General features: G+C 39.4%; 2 protein-coding genes and 3 non-coding genes across 6 annotated transcripts; 2 read left to right on the forward strand and 3 right to left on the reverse strand.

The window, feature by feature from the left end:
• The first annotated feature begins 367 nt into the window (after positions 1-367).
• On the forward strand, positions 368-439 carry trnaq-cug (transfer RNA glutamine (anticodon CUG)). The gene has a single exon. It is a non-coding gene; the product is annotated as a tRNA-Gln (tRNA).
• Positions 440-571: 132 nt separating this feature from the next.
• mrpl58 (mitochondrial ribosomal protein L58) lies at positions 572-2,943 on the forward strand. Of its 2 annotated transcripts, none has more exons than XM_084741044.1 (6): positions 572-771; positions 1,827-1,851; positions 1,953-2,012; positions 2,128-2,210; positions 2,418-2,617; positions 2,752-2,943. In XM_084741044.1, exons 1-6 carry the CDS (start codon positions 610-612, stop codon positions 2,834-2,836), a joined length of 615 nt encoding a protein of 204 aa, XP_084597170.1. In that variant the 5' UTR covers positions 572-609; the 3' UTR covers positions 2,837-2,943. The 2 variants fall into 2 exon arrangements, with proteins under 2 accessions (XP_084597170.1, XP_084597172.1); XM_084741046.1 differs by having other exon boundaries at positions 580-771; positions 2,448-2,617.
• Positions 2,944-3,837: 894 nt separating this feature from the next.
• Positions 3,838-3,909, reverse strand: trnam-cau (transfer RNA methionine (anticodon CAU)). The gene has a single exon. It is a non-coding gene; the product is annotated as a tRNA-Met (tRNA).
• A 398-nt stretch (positions 3,910-4,307) lies between these two features.
• Positions 4,308-4,380, reverse strand: trnar-ucg (transfer RNA arginine (anticodon UCG)). The gene has a single exon. It is a non-coding gene; the product is annotated as a tRNA-Arg (tRNA).
• A 4,535-nt stretch (positions 4,381-8,915) lies between these two features.
• Positions 8,916-22,860, reverse strand: LOC146311603 (cerebellar degeneration-related protein 2-like). Its single transcript, XM_084741238.1, has 6 exons — positions 22,511-22,860; positions 12,958-13,070; positions 11,874-12,022; positions 11,620-11,784; positions 11,303-11,510; positions 8,916-10,294 (listed from the first exon to the last, which is right to left on the reverse strand). Exons 1-6 carry the CDS (start codon positions 22,587-22,589, stop codon positions 9,527-9,529), a joined length of 1,482 nt encoding a protein of 493 aa, XP_084597364.1. The 5' UTR covers positions 22,590-22,860; the 3' UTR covers positions 8,916-9,526.
• Positions 22,861-26,559: the final 3,699 nt, after the last annotated feature.

The raw sequence follows: 26,559 nt of genomic DNA on the forward strand, positions 1-26,559 counted from the left end.
GTTTCCTTACCATAATCTGAAACAACATCCTCAATCTGTTTGCATTTGACATTTGTCAACTAAGTGAGAACATCTAGCTATTTCTACATGAGATACAGGTGTACTTTAAATACTTTTCCTAAGTAAATTAATTGAGAACTCGAAATATTGCAATATGCGTGATATTCTTGCACTGGTTTCAGACTTTGCGTTAGTCAGCTAGCAATTAGAAATTAAAGCAGTTATAATTCTGGTTATAGATAAAGTTATCTATCTTGTCTGCTGCACAGCATAAAAAATCAGGATATAAGATTAGCAAATTTGGTATGGTATGTAATTTCATTTATTTTCATCTTCATATACCAAACCTCCGGTGAATTTGATGTGTGGTTCCATGGTGTAATGGTTAGCACTCTGGACTCTGAATCCAGCGATCCGAGTTCAAATCTCGGTGGAACCTAACTTTTTCTCCTGTATTGTCACTCAATGCATTGAGTAGGTAAGAATGTGTCAGCAGCCTACATGTTTATGACCATACCAGCGTCAAGACAAAAATTACGAGTGTCACTGTAGAAAGCAGCAGCAGCAGCTACATCACGTGTTCACTGGCCATAATGACGTCAGTCCAACATGGCGGCGCACATAGCACGACATTCGTATTTACTTTGTTGCAGAGCAGGGATAACCGTGATTCCACAGCACGCAAAACAAAGTAGTGTTGTAATAAGAGACATTAACTACAATTTACAGCTGCGTGTAGGCTACGGGACCCGAGGGACAGACACCTCACAGGTGAGTTAAAGAACTCCAACAGATGCGGCCAACCACACCTGGTTAAACGAGCTTGTATTTGTTTGCCTTTCGTTAACAGTCAGCCTCGGTGAAAACACAAATGTTGGGGTAAAAAACTCTGGATCAGACTGTTCAGAGAGGCTCAGCAGTAACAGATACTGTGGGGATGAAAATGATAGCATATCATCCCAGGATGTGCTGACTTTAGAAACAAACAGATTCCCTTTAAAACCTCCAGAGGTCATTGTTGTGGCATTGTGGTAACACTCGTGAACAGGGTTTGCCCTGAAAAACAGAAAAGATGGTAGCTGAGATGAGAACAAATGACTAAATTCATAAAACTGTGTAAATGTGCTGTATCATAGTCTGAAGATGTCTTAAACAATGCAATGGACAATGTACATACAGTATGTTGCTATTCCAGTCCGTTAGTCAATTATTTGGTTATTCATACAAAATAAAATTAATCGCCAACTATTGATAGTTGGTGTGAGTAATTTTTTAAAGAAAGAAATGTCAAAATTGAAAATGATCCAGCCTCTATTTTCTGGTTTCTTTACTCTTCTCTGACAGTGAACTGATTTTCTTTGAGTTGCGGACAAAACAAGATATTTGAGGACGTCATCTTGGGCCTTAGGAAACATTGGCCAACATTTTTCACCATTTTCTCAGACTTTATGGACCAAACAAATAATTAATAAATCAAGAAAATGATTGACATTGAAAATAATCCATACAGGACTTAAAAAATAGGTCTAAATTGATGTACGCCCCTCTGCTCCAGTAAATTTGGACCTATTTTTCAAGTGACAGGATTGTGACCAGATTAATTCATTGATTAATCATTGTGAGTCTTTTTTTTTTTAAAAGCGTCCAAATGTCCATGTCTCTGATTTCAGCTATTATGGAAATAACACAATTACAGTTTCAAGCAGTTTCAAGAACTTTATATATATTAAAATTCAAGTGTTTTCAAAGATTTCCAGCACCTGAATTTGACTGAATTTGCTTGATGCACAATAAATCTGTTGATTTTTTTATTTTTACTTTAACAGGACACCCAGGTGCACATTCCAGTGGGTAAATATACACATATATACACACTAAAGAAGGATGATCAAACATTTTCATTCTATTTTTGTATTTCTCAACAGTAAATCTCTTCTCCTCCTGACTCTTAGACCGTCTGACAGTGTCGTACAGCAGAAGCAGTGGTCCTGGTGGTCAGCACGTCAATAAAGGTTACCAGACTTCAACTTAATTAAGAATGAAAAATGTTCCTTGGTGCTGTCAGCTTGAATCTCTGTTCTGTCGTGCACGGTATGTTCCTTTGTGTAACGACATCTCAATCCACAGTCAGCACAAAAGCAGAGGTCCGGTTCCATTTGCACACAGCCGACTGGATCCCAGACGATGTTCGACAGAAAATCTTTGAAAAGGTTTGTTTCCAAATGCCGTGGAATTAGGTTTAGACCCTTGTAGAATTATTTATTACTGTAGTCCTCAAAAATTATGTGCATCATCTTTGATTAGCAGTTTCTCTTCTGTTATTTTCTCCATCATGCTGTCAACTGAACAACAGCACAAGAATGATCTCTGGATTTGCTGATTTTTTTTTTATCCCTGTTATTTTGAAACTAAACCAGCTGAAACTAATTTTCTGCTGCGTGGCACAGAACAAAAACCGCATCAATAAGGCCGGGGAGCTGCTGGTGACCTCTGAGCTGAGCAGGAGTCAGCAGAGGAACCTCTCTGACTGCATCCAGAAGATTTCTGCCATTATAGTCGAGGCCAGCGAGAAGCCACACGAACCAACGGCAGAAGACGTAGCTCTCCGGGAACACAGGTATTACACTTTGTTCTTTCACGACAGTTTAGGTGGCCTGTGTGAATCATTCAGATCCGAAGATTTTTTTTTTTTTTTTGAGGGGGATATGTGTCTTACGAGTGTCTTTGTTTGATGTGAAATGTGTTGTGCAGGTTAGACAAGAGGAACAAGGAGCGACTCAACCAGAAGAAGATCCATTCAGCCATCAAAAAGAGCAGACGAATGGATTTTGACTAATTGGTTGACTGTTGTGTTTCTACCTCCCATGTCATTAATTTCATATCATTTATATGTCCTGTATTTATTATTTTCTGTAAAATAAAAGTAACATTTTTCTTACTAAATATACAGATCATTGTGACATGTTTGTGACCCTATCTAAATACTATGGGGGTACAATTTTTGCCAATATGCCTACCTATCAAAATCGTCCATCTAATTAATCAGTGGAGCAAGTGAGGCTGGGGAAAATCACATCCAGCACTCAGACAATCAGCACTGGTGCTCCACAGGAATGTGTGTTCTCCCTACTGTTCTTCTACTTTTATAAAAATGACTGCACCTCAAGAAACCCGCCTGTTAAACTCCTGAAGTCTGCAAATGACACAATGGTCATCATCAGCCACTTGAGGCTGGATCCAGAAGAGAGAGTCAGATCCTGCATATTAAAATGCCCAACTTAACAGCAGAAATAAATATTTCACAGACTGGTACAAAAAGCAATTTGGGTCTCTAAAGCTAAAGCTAAATTATATTAAGTCTTACAGTTGTGCATTAGTAAGGGTGTGTCTGCCTTGAGTAACATGTGGGTACCATTTCAGTTGGCTACCTCCTTGGTAGCTGCTTCATTTGGCTAAGCTCCACTCGAAAACGCTATTGGCTGAATCTGTCCAATATTATGCATATAATATATATCCCGGGATATGTTTTTTTTCATCTCCTTATATTTATATGTTAGTTTTATGGGGGTTTTTTTACCTGTCTTTTATCTTGTTTTTAGCTCTATGTATTCCTACTAGGGCTGTGAAATGAAAACCCAAAGTCATATTCCCTTTATATGCACACATATTTAGCCAATGAAACTAAAACTGAGCAACATTTCGGTCACGAAATTCACCAGTGTAACAACAGCCTATTGAAAAGAGAGAGATGAAATTGTACTGGATTGAAGTAAAATTCCAACGATAAATTTCACTCTGTGAACAATTCTCATTAGGGTCAAACAACTACAAAACGCTTAGCAGAGGATGGTTTCGATCCATCGACCTCTGGGTTATGGGCCCAGCACGCTTCCGCTGCGCCACTCTGCTGTTGCACAACCGGCTACGCATTCTTATTTAAAGGAAAAGTCCACATTATTTGGTTTTGCGTAGTATACTACTATACACATGCATTGTAGCCACTTGACATGTACCATCAGTAGCATCGGTATAAGTGTACGCTATATTTAGAATAGTCCCACCTAGTCCCACTTTACCTTACTGTCAATGAGCTTTTTCAAAGGGAAAACTTAAATAATATTAAATTCCTTTGACAGAAATTCGAATTCACCACAATCACATACATGACATTTGCTAGGTTTGGATAAACTCAGCTTTGGCTAAGAAGAGCTATCTTCAAAAACGACAGGTTATGCACGTGGTTTGATCACCTACCTGTTATATCACGTTATTAAAAGACAATTGCCCTCTGCGCCAGGCGCAAAACACGACCACGAAGGGACTCGAACCCTCAATCTTCTGATCCGAAGTCAGACGCCTTATCCATTAGGCCACGCGGTCGGATTGACAAAGCAGTGGCTGTGTAATGTACAAATAATTACACTATGTATAATGCAACGTATTCAACAAAGCCAGTTTGTAACACATTCCATTTTATACATACCAGGAAACGAGCTAATATGATTATAGTTCGTTAGCATTAACCCCAACCTGTCCATGTAAATCATACATACCCGGCAGCTTGCTAACAACATGCCCTGGCTACAGCTAGTTGTTGTCCTTGCAGAGTTGAGAAAAGCATCCGCAGAACTACGTCAAACTTCGGTTTTTAAGTATTTACAGTTTTCAGTCAAGTACGACTGAAATACAAGTGGAAACAAACAGATTTTATGTGGTTGCGCTGTTGGACACGCGTGACACAGACACCAGTCGCTCCCACAAGAAAAAGGGGTATCATGCATTCAGTCCAACCTAAACACTGCCTTTTTCCCATCAGACAGTTCTGCTGTAACGTCATTTGCAGTAAAGCAAACAGGCTGAGACAGGTTCAGACATAGCAAAAATGATGATAATACATGTGTTCATATATGTACATACAGCCTGTTAGTTTCTTGTTGTTGTCATATAAAAAAATAAAAAATGTCAGCAAGGTCAACAACACTTATTATAGTGGTGGTTTCATTCATTTTAATGGGTTATAGCAAGACAGACTCATCGGTCAGGAAATAATGGTCTATCACGGCTATATCAGTATCAGTGCATATGTCTGATATGCACCAATATGAATACAGCATTTTATGCACATTTAACCCTGTGTCTTTATTCAAGTATGACATAAAGGTATAGTAATTTCTAATAATTATTGTAATAATTAATTAGAAATACCAGTGCTGCCCTGAACATTGTTCTTGCTTTCCCCCCTTAAGTGTCATAATAAATATAGTAAATACAATAACACAGGATGCCTTGTATCAATTCTTTATTAACAGGTAAAACAGGTCTTAGTTCAGTAATGACAGGAACTAATACCAGAGCAGACTAAACTGTAATGCCAATATCGTATTAACTAATAATGCACACATTTAAACTGGATAATATAAGTAAAGCAAATTAAATGGGTTTATTCTGACCATTTAAACAATGTAATTTACTGACAATTTGTTAGTGACATTTACATATAGGCACTGAAAAAGTAAAAAAAAAAAAAAAAAGAAGAAGAAGAAACATTCACGCACAAATAAATACACAGGTACAGTTTCATATTAGCTATCCTAAATATGCAAAAGATGAGGCGTCAAACATTTTCAAGTGCAATAGGTAAGACATTACAGTACGTCAACCTCATGAGCCTTTAAAATATGATAACAGGCTCTGGTTTGGCATTGTTCTGTCTATGCTAACACATGTTCCTCCCTTGACAAGCTTGAATCATTCGAGAAATGACTCACACGCCACAGTTGTCCAATTGAATTTAACTGCTGCAACCGCAAATTAACCTTTATTTCATCAGAGGGTCACAGGATCCCTCTGATTTCAGTACCAGGCTGCAGACAAACATCCATCCTTCACTCTTTTTTACACACGTTAGCCTCAAACATGAGTGCAGGGTCCCTCAGGTGTCAGCTGTGCCGCATGTGAAAGGTTTCGAGCTTGGCTACGTCTGCAACTCTGCTGAAGAATTAGATAGAAAATTAGCTGTAATAACATTCATTATAACAAAGGTTTATACATAGGAGGTTACCCAGAAAAAAAGGCATAGGTATTGTTGTATATTGTGAAAAAAGGTGCAATATGTTTGCAGGTTAGTTTTATAGTTTGGTAAGACTGCTAGGTGTTAGACAAAGCCCTGGTTTGAAGCCTTATACTGGTTACAGTTTTGCTATACAGTGTGTCTGTCAGTTCTAGCTTTAAAGGAAAACAGTATCAACACTTGTATCAAAAATGCTCCTAAGAATATTTCAGTCCGCACTGTAATATCAGGATCCACATCCCTATGTGTTTAATGTCCATGCTGTCTTCATTCAATGGCCTTTTTAAACAATCCCAACAATAAGAGTTATACTTCTGTCATCTCTTTTTGCTACTTGTCACCGACTGAAACAAAACTGTCTCCCCAACAAACAAAAATGCTTAGACTGTAGGCTATATTGGTGCAAAACCATTATTAGACATCATGATGAGTGTCCATAATGCCCAGGAAATAGTGAAAGTAACGACCAGCACAGATTGTCTTTTGCAAGACAGCAGCTCTTCAGCATTTAGTTGGATCATCACTCCTACACATTCAAATCACAACAGGCACGACTATCTAAACTACAGCCTCTACTGTAGATACCACTCACTACTATGAATAAATAGTGTTTCCTCTATCTCGTGGAGCAGTTTTATTTTTGCCCCAATGGGCTGACGTAGTCCAGCTGAAGACACTCTTCAGTGTGCAAGAGTGCTGAAGTGACTTTTACCACAGTGGAGGGAGAAGGAATTTATTCTATAGATTAGCTTCCAGTCTGGGTTCCTTTCCTGAAGTTTTACATTTAGCATCCCGTTTTCACTTAAAATCCAATTAAAAGGCATCTGAGCTCTCTGAATGTAAGGACAATCTAAGCACAAGTGTTTAACATTAGCTCGTTAGTTCAACATTTTGGAAAATACACTTATTGTCTTTCTTGACGACAGTTTGATGAGAAAATCGATACCAAACTCATTCCTGTATACTAAATAGAGCTCAACAGCGACCGCCCATTTTTTAAGCGGCTCCGGTTCTGGAAGTGAATTTCCCATTCATTCACTTAACCAAGTCAACCATCTATGAAATGAATCATAACCATAAAACATTTGATTTGGATAAAAAAAAAAAAGATTGGAAAATGGCAAAGGCACAAGACTACTCATCCCATAATCCATTGCGAATTCTTCTTAAATCAAACTTTTGCCATTATTATAGTGTTTATGGTGTTAATAACTGTTATAATATGTTGTAGTTTGTGTTGCGTGTGTACAAAAGTTATAGTCACTGCAGCATGACATTATTAGTACAACTGATGTTAGCTACCTAACTAGCCTGCTAGCTAAACTACCTGTTCACAGGGACAGTAAACATTTCCATGGTAACAGTAAGCTCCACCCAGTGCCATATAATACGGCGCTGGCTCCACCACTCAGATGTCGCTGTTACACTGGATTGTGGGTATTGTAGTACTAATTCATAACATCGTGAATAAAACTATTTTTTCTTTAAACAAGCTTGATGTCATACAGACTTGTGGCTCCTACAGAAACATGTGCCATTGTTTCACAATCTCATAGCTCGTGTTCAGTCTATCTTGGGTGATTTCTAAATTATGACTTATAATCTAAATCCTCTATTCAAAATGAGAATGGGTTTTTCACTCCCAAAACCTCAGTGTTGAGCTCTATAAGAAGCTACAACCAGCAGCCAGCAGATGCGTGGACCCATGATACATGACTTGGACTCGAATCTCACTCAAGTCAAAAATTTGACAACTTTAGATTCAACTCGACAAAATCAGGAAAAGACTTGTTACTCAATTTGAACGTTAACACCAATGACTCATGACTTAGCTTGCTTAGCTAAATAGTGAAAACAGGAGGAAACAGCTGAGCTGGCTCTGTCCAAAGCTAACAAAAACTGCCTGCAAAGCTTGCTAATTAACACATCATATCTTATTTAGTTAATATGTTAAAAAAATAAAGTGTAAAAACACAACTTGTGGTAGCTCTTTTCCTGTTTCCAAGCTAAGTAAAGATAAGCTAACCCGCTGCTGGCTGTAGCTTCATATTTACCATACATTAGTCTTTTTTTTTTTTTTTATCAAACTGTTTTGAAGAAAGCTATTCATCAAAATGTCTACATAAAAGGTTACCTTGTAAGGCAGCTGGATTCACAAGATCACATGAGAATCCATCTTGCCAGGATTCAAGTTATTGGTTTGTGTCCGCACCAAAAGTGGTGCACCTGCCAGTAGGCACTCAGCATCCTACGAGTGTCTACTGGCAGCTGTAGGCGTGGTTGTAGGTGACACAACAGCGAGAAGCGTCCATGGAAGCAACTCATCTCAAACAAACATTGGCGTCTCCTGAAGAGGTTAGCATAAACACTGCGATAGCATCAATTATACCAGAAATGGAGAGTATTTCTTAACTGAAAGAAGAGCAAAGAATGGCACTAAAGGCTTTTCTTGCAGAAAAGATGTTTTCGCTCTTCTCACGGCTGGCAACACTTTTATTTACCAATTGGCTCCGCTGGCAGTAACCAGATCCAGCTGCCTCGCAAGGTAACTCTCCTTCAACATCATACGGTTCGTTGATCTGATTGGTTGAAGTTAGCTCCTGTTAGACATGATAGACACAAGTGTCTTCTTGAAAGTGCCTGCCCTTTTCCAAACAGTTTCTAAGGACGACTTCCCAGGCGATTCTGCGTAACAAACCATCTGGCGTGTCAGGTAAGATCAAAGGGTGAGGCACCACAAATCTGAACAAAGAAATATTAAGGTCACACACAGAGAACGGTGCAAAGAGTGGCACTGTCGTCCAGACTAAATGCTTATTTTAACTTTAAACATTGTTACTTTGTATAGTGATATGGGAGGATTATTAGCACCTCGAGTTCATTCTAGAGACGGACAGCACTGCGGCCTGAGAGGATCAACCTTTGTCTTTCTTACTGTTATTACACAAATGTTAGTAGAGTCCATTAATAAACCTAACAGATATATTTTATGTTAATATTAGTTTTAGATTTCCACTCATGATGCAATTTTGTAGTGTTTTAGTGAAGCTTTAACATTTAGTGCATTTGTGAGGCTCATGAGAGGCATATTGCTATAATTGTGTTATTGTGGTATACGCTTAAAGTAGTTCGGCAGTGAAGCCAGTATATATTTAGTATTAACACTGAATAAAAGAATATGAGGAGGGTGAACTCACTGGTTCTTAACGGACCACATTATATATATATATATATGACTGAATTCTACTAAGTTTTAAAATAGATCACATGCTAATCAGATCCTCGTGTATGCTGGAAGGTTTAAGAGTTGAGTTGACCTCGACTGCAATTGAATTTAGCAGTTTTTGAAATAGCACCCTCTGTAAGAATCTTTACATCAAGCCCCCGTTCATAATCTCCAGCACTTAACACTGAAATAGCACACAGTCGTCCTCTCTAGAGCCAATCAGTGCACCACTAGTGTTTACTAGATTTTCCAGATTTGCCAGACTTGCTCGCCTTAGCAGCTTTGGTAGCTTTGATGTCCATCTTGGTCTTCTGGATACGAGAGAAGATCTCCTTGAAAAGGGCTTTGTACTCTGGAGTGTTCTGCCCCAGCCTCTTATCCACCGCCTCCACCTGCTTGCTGATGCTCTCAATGGCCTCAGGGGTGGAGGGAGACTGGGTGGGGGTAGGAGGAGGCGCCGGGGTGGGGCCCATAGCACAGTCTTTCATAGATGGGTCTCTCGAGACGGGTCTGGAAGTCTGGACACCAGCGTGACACAGGCTCTCCTCATGGCGCCTGCACTTCCCTAACAACTCCTCATATTTCTCCAGTAAGGCGTGGTACTGCTCATCCACCTCCCTGAGGATGGACATCCCTCTCTTCCTCACGCTGTTGGCGTGGAGGGCGTAGCTGCCTCTCCGGCGGCCGGATGCGTCGCGAGCCACGATGGCGTTGAGCGCCGTGTCGCTGCAGCTTTTTCTCACGGGGCTGGACTCCGGGAGAGCCTCTCCTCCAACGCCTCCTCCGCCCTCAGTTGCCTCCCTCACACCTCCTCCCGTCTCCCCGACCTCTACCTCCAGGAAGGTGTCGGTCTCTGGGGTGCTGTTGAGGACAGTCTGGGTGAGGGCCACGCCGTCATCCTCGCTGCTGAGCAAGAAAGTCCGAGCCCGACGTAGCTGCTGCAGCTCCTGTAGCTCCACCTCCAGCTCCCGCACCCTCCCCTGACAGCTCTCAGCATCCTGAGAACAAAGACAAAGAAAGTTTAACAAGATCTACACAATGATCTACAAGTTCTTCTGGTTTGAATCACAATATGCAGAATACACTTTTTTTTAAGGTGCCTGTAATAATGTTAGTTAATAAAGCCTTCATAAGATGCTTTTTAACATTATTATGTGTTAATAAGACGTAAGTGTTTATAATAGCATGGTAAACATGTTTATTGTTAGATTATAGGAAATTTAGAAGCACTTGTAAGAAACTGATTATGGACTGCTTAAGAACGTTTATAAATTGTTTTGATAAAGTTTCATATAATTATAATTAATTATTATGATTATTATAATTATAATAGTATTACAAACATACTAATTAAATTTAACCAACTTACCTACTGCAAGTTTTTGTTCTTGCTTTAAGATTTCAACATATTTTATTAAACATTTATTAGCAATTAACTGTGCATTTTGTGGTAAGTGTGAACAACACTTATCAAGGTTAACACATCCTTTATTATGCACTTATTAACCATTAACTATACATTTTGTGGCTATTGGATATCAAGGATGAACAGTGCTTATTAAGGTTAATAAATTCTTTATAATGCATGTATTAGCAATTCACCATGTTTCTTTTTAGAGGAGACAGGTGCAAGTAAGAAGGGATATCTCCACCTGAATTCGAATCCACGCCACTGCAATAGTCAGCTTAGTAACGGTTTAACAGTGACATTATTAATCAGATAGTTAAACTCAGTAAATGTTCTTGTAATGTTATTATAAATAATTATAAGAAATTCATAAGGCTTTTGTTAACATTCTTCAAAAGGTTTCTTAAAAGTGCTTATAAATGTCTAGAATCTAACAATACACATATTTATTATACTATTATTAACACTTACATAGTTGTATAACATATTAATGTTAATAAGCATCCTATAAGGGCCTTATTACCTATTAATGGTTATTACAGGCACTTCAGTACAAAGTGTTACCAGCTGTAATAATGTGTCCCGCTGTGCACCTTACCTGGACTCGTGTCTGCAGCCGGGAGAACTCTGCGATCAGGAGGTTGCACTCCCTCTCTACACCCTCTCGACGCCCCCTCTCAGTCCGGACGGCGGCCCGCAGAGCCGACACCGCCTCCCTCAGATGCTGGTTCTCCTCTTCAAACGGTTGAGGTTTCACATCGACAGAAAAACTCTCAGCCCTGCCCACCACAAACTCATCCTCATACCTGACAACATAACACAAATGTTTAGTTCAACTTAGGAGCTGTACGCTGTATATTTAGACTTTGTGATCAGACACGAGTTTCTTTACTGGCACTGCTTTACTCAAAGTACCTTGGTGCTGTGCAGAGCTCCCTCAGGCATGGGAAGGAGTGGATGGTCTTGCGTCGCACCCTCTTCTCCCTCCTGACTCGGAGCTGCTCCATGGAGCGAAGCTGCTCCACCTGGCCTGAGAGAGACTCCACCTGGTTCTGCAAAGACTCAATGGTCCCTGTCAATCTGGTCCAGGAGGAAGGGCAAACGGTGAGGGAGTAAAGGAGGACGACAATGAAGGAGAAGAGAAAAGAAAAACTCTAAGTCTCATTCACCTCTCTATCTTCTGCTGCGAGGCCTTGCTGTCCGTCACCAGCGTGTGGTTGGTGCGTTCCAGCTCTCTGGCGGTCCCGTCCAGCTGCTCGTACACTTTGGCATGCTGCTCGTTCATGTCCCGAAGGACCTCCAGCTGCTTCGACAGGTACTGTGGAACGAACACAAAGACACGCCTGTTTCTAACAAACACCTAGACCCTGTTTACACCTGGCATTAACATGTGCCTTGGGTGTTCCCGTCACAAGTGGACAGCTGTACAGGTGTGAACTAGAGCAGAGAGAAAGATGTTTCTAGAAGTGTCTGTGTGTTCTGGGGTTTGAAGTCTCTTCTCCTCTGTCACTGTTTGTACTTGTGCGTATCTGCTTTATTTCACGGTTTCATATTCAGTTTGAGCCGCACAGGAGTCGTGTCAAGTTACTGCTGATGAAAATCCAACATTTCCAGATTTTGCTGTTTCATAACAAAAAGTTTTGAATCACAAAATAAATAGGGGCCGTTATTGTGAAGAATTTATAAGAAATTATGTGTTTATCCACTGTTTTAAAGCCGCTAGACTCCAGCTAAGCTCATCTTCGGTAAAAAAGACACCTACAAGCAGGTAACCCTGTTGGAAATGCAAATCCCTGCCATGTTGGACGGAGGTGCCAAAGTCAAGTCAAACCGAGTGGTAAGGTGTGTGTCTTCTGCAAAGAGGCTACACAGGAAACAAGGTTAATAAATACTTCATAATGCACATATAAGCAGACATATTACAGTGTATCAGAGGACAACATTTATCCACGGTAAACATGTAAACCCCCAGGCTTCCTTTAAAAATCATTCAATTGTGTGAGTTGTTGAGTTTAGACAAACTTTATAAACTTTTTGAGACGCTCTCTATGATAAATTCTTGGGCGTTCTTGTAAATTCAGCTAATATTATGCATTAACTTATTTCTTCCTTTGTGTATAACAACAACTCAACGACAATGCATCTAGTGACATATTGTAATGCCAGGTGTGAACGGACATACTCAGAGCTGTGCTTCCCAACCTGCCTGAGTCAGGACAAGCTCCTGGCAGCTCGGGCAGGACTCATTCATACCTCGATCTCTTGCACTTGCTCTTCATTAGTGATGTACATCTGCTGCAGGGAGTCCTCCAGCTCCTTGTTCCTCTCCAGCAGAGTCTTTCCCAGCTCTGCTGCCAAGTGGAGGTCTAGAAATTGGAAAGAAAGTGAGAGAGAGATGAACACATGAGTCATGAAAGACAGATGCAAAGAAAGACGCAAACAAAGACAACAGGGAAAAGAAGTTGAGGAAGATAAGGATGAAGAAAAAAATGTCAAAAGGAAATGGGGGTAGAATAAAAACAGGAGAGACAGAACTGAGGGTAAAAGAAGGGGGAATTTAATCAAATAGAAGAAGAGCAGTCATATAATTTAGATTCCCCACTGTCACGATTAATGGAGCACTTTGTTCTATTTTAGGAGAGGTTATTACGGGGTCTGGAACAGAATGATCAAAGGGTCCATCATGTCGTCTCGGTCTGCACCAGACCACTTCAATTATAGAGGGAGGAGAGCAGGAGGACAGAGAGACGGTGCTTCTCCCTGCAGCATGTCTCCCTGCAGGCCCTCCTCTCGTCTCTCCACTGACTGAATATGAAGGTCAGAGATTGGTGCCAAGATTATCTGGAGAGACACCTCTCCGCTGAGATTAGGACAGAAATAGGATGCAATTCAAGAAGCTGAGGTGCAGGAGATTTTGACTAAGGCAGAAAAATTATATTTCATGTGTTAAATAGTCGTTAATTCTTGCCCCTGGTCAAAAAAGAAAATCATGTTCATGCCCCGCACTCTGCTGCTTTCAGATTTTATTGCACCTGCAAAGTAAGATGAGTCACTGTCATCGTTCTTTATTCTAACTGTGCTCTGACTCAGCTGTATTGATGGCCTACATTGTTAGGTCTGAGTCAGCATGAAGTGGTTTGTGACCTCTCAGAAGCTGAACAGCCGATGAAGGCACCTCTCATGGAGCCCTGGCTCTGTCTTTAATAATGAATAGTGATGCCTGGGACGGATGCCAGCTCCTGACCTGTATCACTGCAGCATTTAGCCATCAGCACAGCTGTGCCATGTTGGAATGGAGTAAATGGTGAAATCATGCAGTCACCCAGCAGCTCGCATAGATTTACTGAAGATGTTCAGGTACAGTACACAGCTGGACTGGATTCGTCTTACACCCGACACACCAGATGGTTTGTTACACAGAAACATCTGGGAAGTCATCCTTAGAAGCTGTTTGGAAAAGGGCACGCACTCTCAAATATCACACACAGGTGATTGGATCTGTCTATCACGTCTAACTTCAACCAGTCAGATCAAACTCTTCCCGAAGCCAGTCAGGAGAAGAGCAAAAACATCTTTTCCATTGAGATTTGCTCTGCTTTCAATGAAGAAATACACTCCAGTTCTGATATAACTGGTGCTATCACAGTATCTATGCTAACGTCTTTAGGAGCTACCATTCGTTGTTTGAGAAAACCACGCCCATAGCTGCAAGTAGTCTCTTTCGGTGCAGACACAAAGGGATTACTTTAAGCCTGGTGATTCTCGTGTGATCTCACAAATCCAGCTGCCTAAAAGGTAGCAAATGACCCATCTCGCAATGTTAACTAAAGTGAAAAATAATTTGCGTATCTGCCCCATGACTCGGATTCACTCCAAAACTTAATGGGTTCTTCTTTTGCCCATGCTACACCCTTCCACCAAGTTTCATGAAAATCGCGCCAGTAGTTTTTTTGTGATCCTGTGGACAATCAGACATACAAACGGCACTGAAAACATAACCTCCTCGATGGTAAGTAAAAGTGGACCTCACACATCTATTGGATGTATAAATAGGCAACTGTATGCTACCAAGTTCAACCTATCACTTTAAAAGGTGATAACATGTCAGCATTGTGGTAACAGCTGTGTTTCAAAAAATGTTAAGGAACATTTAAAGATCCTGCAAAAAAATGTGCACTCAACTAACTTTTTCAGTAGATCTCAACCAATGACTCATTCAAATGATTTTTGCTTATCACAGATATACTGTGTTGTTAACAGAATATGCCTCTGCTGATAAAAATACACTTTATTGCTTATTTTAAAAGTTAGTAGTTGCCAAATTACTGTCGTGACATTTCTTTTATCCAATTTTATCAAAAATCCTTTATCAGTCAGGCTCTATTTTTGGACCATTGCATGTTTTGAAGCCACGCTCCTCTTCTACCTGGCAGTCCTGTTTTCACCTGCTTCAATTAGACTAATGAGCAGCAAGCTATGTATGCAGTTGCCAACAGCTCCATATGGACTAATTCACACACTTCCCTCTGTGCTGATAGCTTAATGAATCCCCGCAGGGCCCCGATGTCAGCAGAGTGGGTACCTCTGAATGGATGCTGGAGTGAGTGAGGAGTCCAAACAACCAGCTGCAACTCTCTGCGAGCGCAAAGAAAACTACAAAGACTCTGTGGAGATAATCTGCATCTCAAAGCAGGAAATTAAAACATGTCATGATGAACATCTTATTCCATCATCACGAAGGCCTCGAAGGGAACAATTAATAGTTTTCTCTCTAAAACGGTACGACAATGACACAAGTTCATTGTTTGCCACCAGCCGCAGGCAAAGTTAGCGGCTAGCTGGTGATCATAACATTTAGAAGCTTTTTTGGTGGTGAAAAGAACTACAAGGAGAGTATGTAATGTTCTGGTTCATTCACATCAAACAGATTCAGGGTGCTGCTATTGAGCATGTGGCTTCACTAATTAATACAAGCGGTAACACCTGAGTTTACCCTCCTATTTCATATCCATATGGCTGCCATGAAAAAGGTCTCCAATAACACTGTAATATGTAGGCCTAAATGTTGTGTTTACAGCCCAAGTGGCCATAACAAGAATTTGTGCAAGTTTAAAGTTGATATCTTTTGAAAACTTGGTGTCTGCAATTTAATTTCTTTATTTTTGTTCAGTGAAAAAGTCCTCAGATACACAGGAAGTGATTTTTCTGACATAAGCTGTGGAAGAATTAGCAGAGCTAGCAACAATGGCTAAACAGCTAAAGAAAAGAGGGCGACGTCTACAAAAACTATATTTTTTTTCTGCATAAACCAAACGTGTGTATTCTGAAAATAACTCAGTAGACCATGTAGTAACATACAGTATTGGTGACAGGCATAAGGGGTTAAAATAATTTGTTTGGTTTGCGTTTCAAGAATGAAGTTGAAATGTTGAGAATAAAGTGAAACTTTCAGTGTTAGTCCTTGGCGTAAGAAAAAATAATATGGAGCTAAGATAGCTGTATGGTTTTTTGTTTTGATTTGTTTTGAGGTGGTATTTCAACTTAATTCTCAACATTTTGACTTATTCTCAAAATGTATCATCTTCCTCCTCTGATTTATTTTTTCTTTTTCCTGGCACTAGAACTGAAAGTCTGACTTTTTATTCTTGGCAACATTTTGACTTTAATCTCAAAATACATCAAAAATCTTCTTCCTTTGATTTATTTTTTTCTTTTTCCTGGCACTAATACTTAAAGTTTCACTTTGTTATTGACAGCATTTTCACTTTATTCTCAAAATGCATAAAAAATCTTCCTCTTTGATTTATTTTTTCTTCTGCCTAGCACTTGTACTAAAACTTTGACTTTATTCTTGACAACATTTTGACTGTATTCTCAAAATGGAATATTAAAAAAGAAAGCTCCTCCTCTCCTTTTTTCCCCTTATGCCTGGTCCTAATACTCTTCTGTAACGTCATGGTCAGTATAACGTCAGTCGAGCCAGCAGCCTGCACATAAATAACCTAATAGACCTCTGACAAGCTCTTCAAATCCTACCTGGCCCTGTGCTAATCTGACAAAGTCCAGCAAGAAAAACAGACATCCTTAAACACTGTGTTAGTGTCCACATTCAGATGTTGATCTCTCTTTGGATGCCAGAGAGGGAAGGTCGGCCCTCCGCAGCCAAAAAGCCTCAGTGACAAGAGAATAGAGGAAAGGAAGGAGGAAGAGAGCCAATCGATAAAACTCCCTGCACTCGCAAACAACTTAGCGAGTCAGTACTCGCCACAGATAACTGACTGTTTGCTCCAGACAGACCAGAGGCCTGACACACACAGGATGAAACCACTGAGGCCAGAACTCAGACGTATAATCACATCAAGTATGACAGATACATTTCCTGCATGATCCAGAAAAGCAGTCGCAACCAGCCGGGAGTGTGTTCAAACAACTCAGCTGCACTTTCCACACAGCAAACACACGGGTACTTTTAAACCCTATAAATCCTTTCAATACAACCAACTACTGAATATGTGTTTATATGAAACTGGTGGACGTGTGGACATGTGGACACGCGTTACATTGTATGTGGTGATCTTTTCCACAGGCAGTGTGTTTTGGTAGGTGTATATCACCCATGAGATTCACTGGAATGTGGAAAACAGGACTTCTCTTCGTCCTCTTCTCCTGAGTTGCACACCCGACTTCTTCACAGAAAAGGTTCTAGAAACATTCAGTGGCCAGAAATGAATTATTTAGCGTTATGGCAGACTGCTTTTCGGTCCATAAATCGCCGTAATGCAGGATACACCAAAGCAGTAGTATTTAGCAGGGACCTTTGCTCTGTAATCCCGGGTGCTTGGGTGGCACAAATGCTTATTAAGCTGTAACAGGAGCATTTAAATGGCAGAGGAAGCCTCTCATGCGATGTAAATCAAGCCTTCGGTCTCAGCTGGCAGAGCCACGTATTTTTGGCTTGGACTCTGGCCAGCGGAGGCTCTGGCTAACACACAAAAGGCCCAAACAAAGACGCATCCCAACTACATGCGTGCACCACTCCTGTTTTTCTGCCTTAAGAGTCGAAATGTGAGCTGCAACTACATCGAGACATCTCTTCACATTCCACAGGGGGACACTCCTTTCCAAGTTTCACATCTGCTGAATGTCCACGCAAATGAACAGCTCATTCTAACATGAGATGAAGAGTGACTGTAAGTTCAACACTTTGCAAGATAAGCTTGTCAGCTCTTCTATCGAGAGTTTAGAGATAAAACAGTATGAACATTTTACAGCACGGTTGTTATCGTGGTTTTGTTAAAATGTGATGAAAATGTCTTCACTGACTTAAAACAAACCCATGTAGCTGCCGCGCCTATGCCTGGGAGACTGTTGCTAATTTTGGTTGATGCAAGCCAGTATTAGCCAAGTTTTTCAAAGAGCAATAGTCAAAAATGGTGAAATTATAATTAGAAATTGAAATTGGAATACAAATCATCAGGAATCTTACCATGGATTATCATGAACCTGATGATGATGAAGCAGAAGCAGATGTAACGTGTTTGTTTGTGAGCTTTAGCAGAGCTGGCACATCTTTCCCCTTGCTCTCAGTCTTTATGCTAAGCTAAGCAAACATAAGCTCATATTTTCTGCCAAGTTTTTTTTTGTTTGTTTGTTTTTTTAATTATTCATAGGTTGCACAGATTAAACAAACAGACATGAACATCTTTAGCTTTAGAGGTGCAAGTTGGATTTTTTTTACATTTAGATTGAGCCAGGCTAGCTATTTCCTCTAGCTCTCAGTCTTTATGCTAAGCTTAGCTAATATAAGCTCATATTTTCTGCCATGCTTTATTATTATTATTTATAGATTGTAGAGATTAAACAAGCAGATGTAACATGTTTATTAGTGAACTTTAGCAGAGGTGGTAATTACATTTGTTTACATTTGGACCAGCTATTTCCCCCAGCTCTCAGTCTTTATGCTAAGCTAAGCACATATAAGCTTATATTTTCTGCAAGATTTAATTCAATGGGGTAGTTATTTTACAGAAATTCATCTCAAAAATAACAACTGCTTTTAAACTAAAGAACTTTGTCTCTGTTTTCCCTAATTACATACATTCCATCAAGTCTAACTAAACTGTTATCACAAAATTTCTGTGATACTGTGAGATATTTAAAAAATATTTATTCCAAAGCAGAAGCTTACAGGAGCAGTCTTACACTATTTTAGAGCCACAATTAATTGTCTCTTATTGTCCCAATTAATCAATTGATCATTTAGTCTGAAATGTCAAAGAATTGTGAAAAGATATGATGGGTTCATAACATCCCATAGCCTAAGAAAAGCAGAAAATTCATGTCATTAGAGAGGCTAGAACCAGAGAATGCTTGGCATATTTTTCAGATTTCTTCTTTGAAACGATTAAACGGTTATCAAAATAGTTGCCTTTATTATTTTTCTGTCGATGGACCAATTGATTACTCGACTTAACTGTTTCAGCTCTTTACTATTTCGAGAAAAATATGTTAGTACTCTTTTCATTTCTGCTTTTTCATGCAGCTCTTAGGCCAGCCTGCTCAGCAGCCTGCCAGTGATTCCTGCATGACAACAAGGTACTGTAACACAATGACAGTGGCGTCTCTCTCTCTCTCTCTCTCTCTCTGTGTCTGAAGGATTCGGGGACACTCTGAAATGTCGCACAACGCGAGATGAGCTCAGGCAATCAGCGCTTTGAAGCACAGGGCTGCTCTGAGAGGTCTGACACCCTCTCTGCTCCATCAAACACGGAGCTCTCTGCACGGACGCTGCCAGCCATTTTGACTTTTATGAATGTTTGTCCCGTCTGCTGCTGCTGTCTCTCTTTTTTTTTACTCTTTCCTCAGTATTCCCAAAATAAAGAGTGCTGAAGGTCTATTTTTATCCTCAGATGCACTCATGTGTGGCAACAAACAAGTTGTCTAACAAATCCATTACATCATGATTGCGGGTTCATGTGTGGCTGTGTATGTTTTAGTCGGGTAAAGTCACTGCATCAGCACCATTTCACCTCCGGAAATGTACCGCTATAATTGCTTACCACGAGTAGAAGCGTTTGACAGATGGAGAGAGGCAGGAAGTGAAGCTAGTGGTGCAGAGGATTAATGAAAATTTTAAAACTCCATTCAGGAGCTGCGCATATCAGCAGGAGAGCGATCCCAAATAAAAAAAAAAATAGTTTACTGACGTTTAACCAAGATTTTAAGGCCCTACCCCACTTGTTCAATTGGTGGTTAATTGACTGATAAATGTATTTGCAGATGTTCAGTGCAAAGTAATATACAAAGTATGACCTCATCCAAAGTGTTTCCTGTATGTAATTTGACTTATTTGTTCCCTTGAACAGGAGATAAAAAGCCAGTCCTCATTTATATGTAAATTGTCTGTTACCAGGCTCATCTGGCATTACATTAATGTGATGAAATGCATTTTGTATCAATACTGAAGCACATTTGTAAACCTTTTAAAGAGCTGTTGCGTGCTCAGCTGGTTGGTTCTTCCTTTAAGCCTGTCAAACTATTTCAGTCTGTTCAAATATTAATGACAGAGATGTTCTGAATGTAGAGCAGACAGATTCAGTCATGTAGCCGTGATGGATTCACTCGCGCTGTTACATCGTACAGAGCAGGTGGCCTGAATGGAAAGAAGGAGGTTAATTAGCTGACGGTGAACTAGGTTAATTAGACAAAGATAGAAGAGTGAGCTCTCCTGCTGGCTCGTTTTTACAAGACTTTTTCTTCCTTTGCTGAGTTGATCCAACCATCATGAACTGCTCTGAGTTGAGCAGAGTATTAATCAATCAGTCGCCGGAGAGGAAATTGATCCGCCACTATTTTGATGATCAATCATCGCCTCAGTCATAAATGTGAATTTGCTGCTTTTCCTTGTCCTTAACTGCAGAAGTGTCTGAGTTATATTAAATTACTTTATTGTAATGTTTTTTTATTGCAGTATCTGCGTTTTTGGAGTCTTTGGTCTGACGTAACGTAAAACTTTTGATAACATCACCACAATATTATTGAAAACGTAGTATGGCCAAGTGCAGTAACCAAATTGCAGTTTTTAGAAAAAGGAAAAATGTGAGAAAACAACAGTATAATTAAGTACTGTAGTGCTGCATAGATGACCTGGCATAAAAATCTTATTCCTCAAATGAACGAGATCATATACAGACATACATCATCACCATTTTAATAGGGGTTTTCTTTTTGAAAATGACCTTTCCCCCTAATCATACTGAGTTTTACAATCGCAATTTCAGTAAAAATGATGGCAATATGTTTGTTTTACCATTTCGCGCAGTAGAAAGTTTCAAAATTCAGAATGACCATTTCCTGCTGCTTTTCTGCTCCACTACATGTTAGAGGTAAACACTGTACTTTTTACTCCACTAGGCTACATTTATTTGATCATTTTGGTTAGTTACTTTGCAGATTCAAATTTTTAAGTATTATGAATAATTATGGTGTATTATTATAGATTCGTCCGTCTCGTCACAGCCTGATGGTTGATAACAGTTTCATATGTTTAGACCCCCACAAAGAATATGTATAACGTTTTAGTGACCAGATTTTGATTTTTTTTTTTCCCTTATCTGACACTGCTTTGATATTATTGCTTATTTTGTACATTCACCTTCATGGTGGCCTAAAATGATGAGTACTTAGCTCTGAATGAATGAATACACTTTGTTAACGTGCACAGAGCCAAAATCCTTGCTAATAAGTCAGCTCCTTTAATGAAATAGTATAATTTCTTTTGAAAATATTGAGGAAAATGACCATGACATTTTCCCAGAGCCCAACATGTTCTCTTCAAGTTCTTTGTTTTATCTGACCGACAGTTCAGAACCCAAAGACAATGAATGTGCAATGACACAAAACAGATAAAAGCTGCAAATTCTCACACCTGAAAAGATGGAACCAGAAAATGTTCTGCATTTAGCTAAATCAGTGACAAATAATCAATGGTAAAAACTGTTGACGATTAATTTCTTTGACAGATCAAATAATCAAAAATTAGTTCCAAAAAAAATACTTTTAACTTGATCATTTTTTAGGGATATAATTAGGCATGCAGGATGTGAGCTTTTATCAACTGAAGCTAATAACCAATAATTTCCTGATTCTCATGGACGATCCCAAAATGATGCCACATAATTTTACATTTTAGTCTTCTAAAAGGAAGTTCATATAACTTGCAGTTTATGCACACTGAGGGTAAGACAGGCTAAGATGTATTGATCAGTGATGAATGCTTTAATATTAACAAATATATTTTGGCTTTTAGAGAGAATTTTGACTAAAAAATCTGAGGTGCTTTGACATAATCTGTAAAATCAGATGTTATTCTTGCAGACAGTCATTGGCTAATACAGACCAATATAGCTGTACAGGCCAATACCTGCTGATAATTAAATTCATCGTGCATCCATAGATATAATGTATTCAGTGATGTTAAAAATACATACACTAGAGCCTGATAACAGTGTTACAGTCTGCTGCTGACTCTCTCCAGCCTCACAGGCCCTGCTTGGCATGCTTTCAATGCATTGTTGTCAAAGATGGTTGTTTTCTGTCGCCTGCTCCTCGGAGGCTACTTTAATGTTGATGCGACTGCATTGAGTAAAGTCTTCTAAATGACACGTCTCTGTGTCTTTACGGTGACAGAGAGCCTTTGTTCAGCAGCTGACCGGCCGGCGCCAGCAGCTGACAGCGGGGATGGATGCTGCTGCGGAGCGGCCAGGCAAGGGAGGAGGAGGAGGAGGAGGATGGTGTCTTGTCTTACCCTGCTCCAGGTCCTGCTGGTCGTACCACGGCTCTTCCTCTTCGGTCACGAATTCCTCCATTCTCCCTGAGCTTAGCATGGGTGACCCCCGGGGAAAAGCGCAGAAACGAGCCCCCTCTACGTGAACAATGGAGCTCCGGCGGGGCTGGATCCTCCACACCACGGGGCAGCTCCTTCACAGGCGTTCTTCCTCAGCCAGGGAGTGTTGTGTTGTGTTGTGGGTTCTACGTGTTTCCTCTTTCCTTCCTCTCTTGGGTCACTCCCACCTCTCCCTCTCATCCCCCCCACCGCCCAGCACCGCACCGCCGGCACATCCCGGTGCTCAGAGCCGCTGCCGCCGCTGCTGCTGCTGCAGAGGAGCCTACAGACGTGGCAGGCAGCAGCAGAGATGTTGCAACAAACAGCACTTCCTTTCTCCCTGTTATCAGTGGCACACTCACGGTGCATTCAAGGGCCGCTCGTAAACTGCAACGCCACGCTTTTGTTCCGAATTCGACGAGATTTTAATCAAGTGCGCCCTCTAGATTTCTAAATGTAAAGATGACATAACATCATTAATTTAGATCTGTTAATTGTAAATGCAAATCTGTTGGAAGGCAACCAAATTCTATATCATAAATATAAAATTTCAGACAGCATGTAAACGCCACATTACCTCATGCATCTGACTTGGATTATGGCTCCATTAGAAATTTGAACAGGTTTATGTTTAATTCACAGTTAGTGTAGTACTAACCACACATACTGTTATTTAACTTAAAAGCATAATAAGCAACATTTTCCATGAAAAAACAATGTATAGACTCAGGAGCAGTGATCGAGATGCTTTCTTACAGTTGATGTATTTAGTTATTATTGTACCATTTCAGACCATACAGTTAACAAACCACATTAAAACAAGGCAGCTAAAAGAAACAGAACAAAATAAACAAGACAGAAAAAAACATGACAGACTAAATATATTTTTATATTTTTTTTTTATAATTTTAACAAAAACAAAGGTATCAGACAATTTTGAGTCCCTCAGCCTATATAGTGTTTTGATATAATATCCTATTTCTAGTTTGAATTGTTTTGCTTTTGGTTATTATTTATGAATATAGTATTTTCCATACAAAATAAAAGATTTCATTTTTTTTCTCTGTGTTAGTTTAGTTCCATTTTTAACATAAAAAAGTCTTTCACGTAGTTCGGACAAGTGGCACACTGATGGGATGCCCAGGTTGTGAAGTAAACAGATCACTTCTCCAGAAACCTGAGTTCAAAATATAATAAACAAAGAAATTATAATATATTATTATAGATTAAGCTGTATGATGTAGTTAAAATTAGCTCACCCTTTACCAGCTTAATCATTAAAGTGATACATGCAATAATGTATCAATAGTTATAATCCGATAATATAATATATTTTTATTCTACAACAAAGGGCCGTCCACGCAAAGAACAATAACTATAACAATAATCACTTGTTCTTAAAATTGTTCTCACTCGAGTGGATGGTGGAGTCCAGACTGCAACTCTATAACTGACAGACAGCCGTTAAGTTATGAGTCCGTTCTTATTTTTTCTGAAATAGAATTTTTATGAACTTTACTTATATAGAAGAAGATAAAAGAAGATACAACCTGATGATGTACAAAACACCTGCCTGTTGCAGTGATGCCTGTGTGTGAGATTGTGACAGTTTGTGTAGGGGTAGATGGGTGTGTGTGCTACTGCTGGAGCAATTTTCTAAGTCACAACACTTCAGTTCATTGTGCAATATATTTGGATATGAATTATTCATGCAGTCTACATGAATGCGTCTGAAGGGAAAGTGCATTGCTTACATCACAACAATGTCACTGAAAGGCCTGTTTACCACGAGCAGCTTTGTTACTGCTGGAAGATCATGTACTGAAAGAAATGCTGCTGAAGCAATCAGCCAAGACTGTTGATGACAGGATGTTTTATATCTTTTATAGCAACGAAAATCAAATGTGTGTTCTGTGTAATTACATAGATGTGTTACCTGGACTCATTTTCATGCTTTCATGTTTTTGTACCTTTGATCAGACAGAAAAATGTCTTCAGCTGGTCTTCAGTTGCAATACGATACGATACAATATAAAATACTTTATTGTATCTGTAGGGACCAGAGCAGTGTGTTTCAGCTTGCAGCCTGTGGGTCAAATCTGGCCCCTGATAAGATGTTGGGTGACTCTCCAATGATTTTCTTATTCCCAAAGAAAATAAATCATTTCACACTGGGATTATTTCTTTCTTTATACATTAGTCAGTGTTCGGTAATGTTCCTTGCTTGTCTTTTAGGCAGTTGCATATTAACCTACAAACACTAAAAGAGCTTAAACATGCTCTTCATCCTGTCCCTGGTGGGAGAAGTTTATGTTTATAAATCAAACATTTTAGTAAGTGCAGGATGGAAGAGGCTCCAGCTGTGTTTAACATTATAAGAGCCAGACAGATGCATCAGTGGACCGATATTGGCCGAGAACAGCTATATTGGTTTCCAATGGTATTATTATATATACTGACCTCTCATTTAAATTCCCTTTTTTAGTTTTACAGGGAGCAATTTTTTATATATTTGATCCTTTTTCTTTATTTAAGTTGTTGTCTCTGTTTTTTATTTAGTTATTTTTTACACTAGTTATTTATAATTATTAAAGTGGCAGTGAAAGTTTGCTTTTTCAGTGCTGTGATATCATTTTGTATTTTCTATTAAAAAATAAAGAATAACACAAATCCTGTAAAGGAACTCTAAATGTTATATAGCTCTTAATTAAAATGCAATTGCAGTTGTTCAATGCAATAAAATATCAGATTTTTCTGTCATTCATACAAGCAAAGTGTCCATCCTTGAATCAAATTAATTTATTTAATAAATAAGTTAGTGAATCTGAAAATCTTTTGCAAAATGGTAGAAGGCCAAAGCAAGTTAGATATCTTTAAAACTAGATTTACAAACATAATATAAAGTTCTAACATAATTTTTTACAAAGCCCTGTGTCATTTAACAATAATTAGTCAGAGTTATTAAATGTTAAATACACAAGAATATAGCTGAAGTATATTTTTGATTTGAATCAGAAATTGCAAATCTGATCAGATATTTGATGCCAGCTTTCAGTTTTTGATGCTCCATAAAAACTATATCCAACTCCAGGTGAATGTTAAATGAATGAAGTGCAGTATAAGTAGTATACAGATGTAATTTTTCGGTTTCTTGACCCTACTTTGGAAAAAGTGACATTTTTGAAGTTATAGGTGTTGGTTACACTGCAGCTGAGCTGAATGAACTGTGTGTAACTTCAAGTGAATGCTGCCAAATGATTCATTTGTTCTTTACACCACTAGAGGGAATCCTTGAGTTTTAAACGTCCTACAACATGGTAGCTCTTCCATGCACCCCTGAACACCTCACAGTTCATCCTCTCATTGTTTAATATATAGGGAACATTTCATGCTGACCTTTAACTCAGTACTATTGGGAACACAATGGATTTCAAAAGGGTTTTTTCTTGAAGGGCTGAGATTCTACCCAGAACCATTTGCTTCTAAAGAGTCCTCTCTTGGAGAAATTGTTAGTCAGGGGTTCTTTGTAAGACTAGGGGTTCCATTAAGAATCCCTTTCACCCAAAGAACCCTTTTTGGAAGAATGTCAAAGGTTCTTTGTACCATAATATATAGGATTCTCAGTTGAAGCCCATGGGTGTGTTTTGGATAAAACTCTAAAAACATGAAAGGGTCTTCATTAGAACCCTGTGAGTAGGTTCTTGATGAGACCCTTGGAATGATAAAAGTTTTTCAGTAAAGCGCCCTGGGTGGATTTTTGTTAGCACCTTCAGTAGGTAGAAAGATTCTGGATAGAACCGCAGAGAAGGTTCTGGGTGGAAGCACTGAAGGGTTCTCCTTTAGAACCTCTCATATAGGGCTTTTCCACAAACATTGAATCGGCCTGGCACCTAATTTTGAACCATTCTGACTATTTCCACCAAAATAAATTTGTCCAGAACCTGAAAATTCGGTTCCCAACTGGAACTAGC

This window comes from Lutjanus erythropterus, chromosome 17, assembly GCF_056507025.1.
Source record: "Lutjanus erythropterus isolate fLutEry1 chromosome 17, fLutEry1.hap2, whole genome shotgun sequence".
NCBI lineage: Eukaryota > Metazoa > Chordata > Actinopteri > Lutjaniformes > Lutjanidae > Lutjanus > Lutjanus erythropterus.